This window comes from Contarinia nasturtii, unplaced genomic scaffold, assembly GCF_009176525.2.
Source record: "Contarinia nasturtii isolate CC-2019 unplaced genomic scaffold, AAFC_CNas_1.1 Cnas_scaffold_3095, whole genome shotgun sequence".
NCBI lineage: Eukaryota > Metazoa > Arthropoda > Insecta > Diptera > Cecidomyiidae > Contarinia > Contarinia nasturtii.
Window position 1 is genome coordinate 2,546 of NW_022200407.1, and position 4,598 is coordinate 7,143.

A 4,598-nucleotide genomic window follows, 5' to 3' on the forward strand; every position below is an offset into this window, starting at 1 on the left:
TTGAAAATGACCATTCCTTTGATTACAAAAACACAAAAATTTTGACTCATTGCAGTCACAAAGAAAAAAGATATTTAATTGAAGAAATGTACATAAAAACAACTGAAAACTGTGTAAATCTGAGAAGCATTGAATCAAGAAATATTAGTAACATCTATAATAATTTTTTCTATAAATTCAAAAATAGAATCTGAAGCGTGGTCCATATTCATAATATTTTCTTATGTTTTGCACTGTGGACTATGTTTAAAATGACACTTTGACATTTACCATTCAATGAGTTTTCAGATTGGCATTGTTTACATGTTTGATATAACACATTCGGATACAATCGTTTTTGTGAATTGTGGAATTTAAATAATTAAATGTTTGACACGCATTCTGGATATGAACATCTTTGTTCTAAAATATATTGACACAAAAACTATCTGCATTTGTTTTGGTAATTTAATCAGTATAAATAGAAATGAAAATATGCCATTAAACCAATTGTTTGTAACTTATATTAGAAAATTAAATTGTTTATTTTAGCCCTGATGAAGATTTGAAGAATAAATCGAAACGTTGGCGTTATACATGAAGCACTAAATAGTTTTGCGTATTTATTTAGACTGAAAGGTCCAGTAGAAAACAATTTAAACTATCTACAATTCGCCGATATAATTTTTTTTCCAAACTAGTTATTTTTTCATATAAAAAACGCATTTTACCGGCTTGTCTCAAAATGACATAGTTTAACTTTTGACGTGAAATGCCGAATTTTTTTTGAACGTAATTTGTGAAAGCAATAATAGATTTTTGATTAAAATTTGGATTATAATAAAGAGATTTGATATTAATCTTTCATAATTTACTTTTAAAAATGCAATTCAAATGAATTTTCAATTTTTAATTTCAATTCACCTCTCGGTATTCCGACATTTGGTCGTGTGTCGACATTTGGCAATCTACTGTATTTGAAAAAAAAAAAAATTAATTTTCTAGTTGTGCGTCAAAATTTTAATTTCCCATTGAAATTCCAAAATGTGTATCTATTTATGTTATAGTATTGTTATTCTTGAAAATTTTCTAGTTAAAATGTGGATGAAACGACTATATATAGGAATTTCTTATAATTTAATTGAAAATTGAGAGTAAAAGTTCTTGGTATGCATAATTAATCTACAAGCGATATACGACGAGTGACACCACCCCGAGAAGATTCGAACACAGTTATTGATGATGGTAAGCATAAATCTTATACAGAATTTTACGCTCTTCAAAATGATGCTAGCCACTTTTTAATATTTTCCATGTGGAAACACCCTAATGCACACTCAGGCTTTGTAGTACATCGCGGGCGCACTGTACCAACATTAGCATCTATGCAAGAACCGCTGCCTATAGCTCGATTAAGGCAATCCAAAGAGCGAACAGAATCAAGAACCGAAGATCGAGGTAAGTTTCAGCTGAACTTTACAAATATGATTCATGATTTAAAAATATATGTCACTTCACCTGTAAAAATTAGACATTTATTAGCAAATATTGGTGAATTTTTTTTTAGTTCACTATAAAACTGTCTTCAGTCAACTTTTGTTTTATTTTTGTTATTGTTTTTATTTTTATTTGTTCATTTTGAATGCACTGCATTTCATAGGCGATAGTATCGCAGCTGGTCGTCCTAGTAATTGGGAAGAGACTAGAAGACCAAGTTTTGCAGGTTTGTATGTAACAAACAAATCATCAATTGATTGGCGTATTTGTTTTTCACAATACTAGTTCAAATTTAGCTACAATTTCATTCAGACTTTTGATTCATTACTTTTAATATAAACGAATTTAAATCATATTAATTTATTTATTTATAGGACGACGATCTCGTCGCAACTCGGTTAGTGATGATTCACAACTGACAATAGAGAATTTTGGAGGCTCACAAGACCAATTGAATATGATTGGTCGTGCATTCGAAAAAGATAAATCCATAACAAATGTTGTGGTTGAACCAGCTGTACCAGTGCGATCATCAATGGCTGATGCTCGGGGCTCCATACTATTTGATTACGATGATACATCGAATAATGAAAAACAGGATCATGAAAATGAAAAACAGCAACCAATACCTATGCGACATAAAAGTCAAACTCAAGATATTATTGATGGAGATGCTACAATACAACAACAAACGGCTACAATGGCTTCGGATAACGGAACAATACCAGTTCGAAAAACTTCATTCGTAACGCTTCCAAATAATACAACCACATGGCAACAACAATCTGTTAATTATCAGAAAACTGATCACGAAGGTCAGTTATATTATTATTATAATCTATGCCTATAAAATTGATTGTGAGTCACATGTTTCACATTTGTGTTATTCCGTGTTAGACCATTATGGCTACTTGAGACCCTTTAGAAGATTTATTAGTTAAAAACAAGGGGAAAAGTACTAAATAAATTTAATACCAGTAATACGATCTAGTATGTAATGGGCTTGGAGCCGTGTGTGAATTAGTCTTAATGCGGTTCATAGTAGCTATGCGTCGTTCACAGTGGTGAACGAAACCATTGAAATGTCAGTTGTCTTGAATTATACGTGAATAAAAAAACATACTTCTCGTCAGTCATAAATATATATTGATTATTTTCTATTATTAACTAATTTTATTTATTTATTATTCGTTCTTTTCTTCTGCGATTCTCTCCTCAGGTAATCGACGATTGCAACAAACCTATTGCTTATAATTGCACCACCACAAAAATGCCCTTTTCGACTTCGAAGCGATACGTGATAAGGAAATTGTCCCTCCTTCGCATCATTACCACCAAGTATATGAGGATTCACTCTATCGAATTTTTGTCCAAATTTTATATTGGCCACAACACTTACGACATTGGCCACAACCGCCAAACAGATTAAGTTTATCGTCTTCATATTCTACTTGTTAAATGAAACTCTCAAAAAATTACATTCAGTTTTTATTCATTGTAACATACTTCAGATAAAAAAAATTGATTGATAGTTGGGCTATAGCGACGCAATCGTTATCAATTTGAAAGTGATTGATTTATTTAAAACGTGATCAGTCAATATTATCTAATCAGAAAAAGTAATGGGCTTGATTATTGTCTATTATTTCGATGTTTTGTATCAAGTGAAGATGATCTGGAACGGTGCCTGTTATTACGTCTTGGTGATACCGATCGATCACGGGCTGATCTTTTATAACGTTTGTTTTTTCGATCTCTTTCCGATTGATCTCGATTTCGCTCCGAACGGTCTCTCTCGGCTCGAGCCGAGATTGATTTGTTACGACTTTTTTCGTCTTTTGACGACGACGATGATGATGATGACAATGTGTGTTGCTTTGATTTCTTTTTTAGGCTACGTTTGGCTGATGTTTGCTTCATTTTCTCGATCTTTTTAAGCTTTTTTAACAATTTCTTCTTTTGTTTAGTGCTGAGAGATTTCAAAAATTCCTTTTCAACTTGTGCTGCTTCGTTGTCATTGTAATCGTCATTTGCATTTGCAACAAACTGGTGCAAACGACCCGTTTGGAAGCTTTGTGCACTCATTGCGCCTTTTTTCATCATTAAACCGTCTTCTTTCATTTGTTCTTCCAACAAATTCTTCGATAAAATCTCGTTGGATTCAGCTTCCGAATGTAATTTTCGTGCTTCACTCATAGATAGACTGTACATAGTACATTCCTTGTCAGTATTTATATGACCCCATTTGTGGCATTTAATGCAACGCACATTTCTCACTTGAATACCAAACGGTTGATCACGAATTTCTATATCGCCTTTACAATAACTTTCACGTGGTGCATTGTATTTACGTTGCCATTCAAATTTATATTCTGGCTCATTGTCGTCTTTTTCACGTTCTTTGCGAACACCAGGTGGTGGCTCGTACATGAAATTCATGCTCAATTTATCTTTGCTATCTTTGCTCAGCATTGCTTTATTTTCATGCAAATCTTGCTCTTTTACTTTTCCGCACACACCTAGTGTGTAAGGTAAAGTATTGGAATCGGTCGAAAAATTAACACCATCAAAAAACATGTTTTCTGGGTGTTTTAGGAGCCAGGGAACACGAATCTAGCGATTTTTTGATGTCCGAATGTATGTGCGTGGTACCCTGTACGCTGTACGCAAAAATTTGTTAACACGATAACTTTCAAACAAGAAAATTAATTCAAAATCTGACTTCACAGGATGATTGGGGGTGCCGAGGAATAGAAACCATTAGATTTTGAGCGACTTTGGTTGAGAGAGTGAAGTGTCATGTCTGGTGTGATGCCCATGGCCATCCATGGGAAAAATTCAATTTTTCTTCCAAAAGTGATATTTAATGTATATGACGTTAAAACCGAATATGACGTTATTTTTGCGATACAAATAACTTTCGACACACTTTTCATACAAAAATGTCAAAAATTTTGGATTTTTGTATAAAAGCCATGCCTGTATGATATCGTAATGAGCTGAAACTTTGCACAGGTTATTTTTTTCACAAAAAGTTAACATTCTGAAAATTTGAAGAAATGTCAATACATATTAAGGGTACTTCCCATACAAAATTTCGTTTTTGAGCGAAAAATTCAAAA

The 4,598-nt window shown here is 32.8% G+C and overlaps 2 protein-coding genes across 4 annotated transcripts in view; one reads left to right on the forward strand and one right to left on the reverse strand.

Annotated features, from left to right (window-relative positions):
- The first annotated feature begins 256 nt into the window (after positions 1 to 256).
- LOC116349666 (patronin-like) lies at positions 257 to 2,909 on the forward strand. 2 transcript variants are annotated; one of them, XM_031781209.1, is made up of 6 exons: positions 257 to 442; positions 532 to 618; positions 1,073 to 1,224; positions 1,321 to 1,437; positions 1,640 to 1,702; positions 1,851 to 2,620. In XM_031781209.1, exons 4-6 carry the CDS (start codon positions 1,365 to 1,367, stop codon positions 2,324 to 2,326), a joined length of 612 nt encoding a protein of 203 aa, XP_031637069.1. In that variant the 5' UTR covers positions 257 to 442; positions 532 to 618; positions 1,073 to 1,224; positions 1,321 to 1,364; the 3' UTR covers positions 2,327 to 2,620. The 2 variants fall into 2 exon arrangements, with proteins under 2 accessions (XP_031637069.1, XP_031637068.1); XM_031781208.1 differs by lacking the exons at positions 257 to 442; positions 532 to 618; positions 1,073 to 1,224 and adding an exon at positions 2,696 to 2,909 and having other exon boundaries at positions 1,303 to 1,437; positions 1,851 to 2,291.
- Positions 2,910 to 2,951: 42 nt separating this feature from the next.
- Positions 2,952 to 4,598, reverse strand: part of LOC116349665 (corepressor interacting with RBPJ 1-like) — a 2,803-nt gene continuing 1,156 nt past the window's right edge. For both annotated transcript variants that reach the window (XM_031781207.1, XM_031781206.1), the window contains exon 3: positions 2,952 to 3,995. In XM_031781207.1, coding sequence (XP_031637067.1) covers positions 3,109 to 3,995 — 887 coding nt within the window. In that variant the 3' untranslated portion in view covers positions 2,952 to 3,108. The remainder of the gene's footprint in view (positions 3,996 to 4,598) is intronic.

Excerpts from the sequence above, each read along its gene's own strand:
- LOC116349666 (XM_031781209.1), top strand. The coding sequence starts at position 1,365 with ATGCAAGAACCGCTGCCTATAGCTCGATTAAGGCAATCCAAAGAGCGA. Across the intron at positions 1,438-1,639 it reads ATCAAGAACCGAAGATCGAG|GCGATAGTATCGCAGCTGGT; the intron begins GTAAGTTTCAGC and ends TGCATTTCATAG. Across the intron at positions 1,703-1,850 it reads TAGAAGACCAAGTTTTGCAG|GACGACGATCTCGTCGCAAC; the intron begins GTTTGTATGTAA and ends ATTTATTTATAG.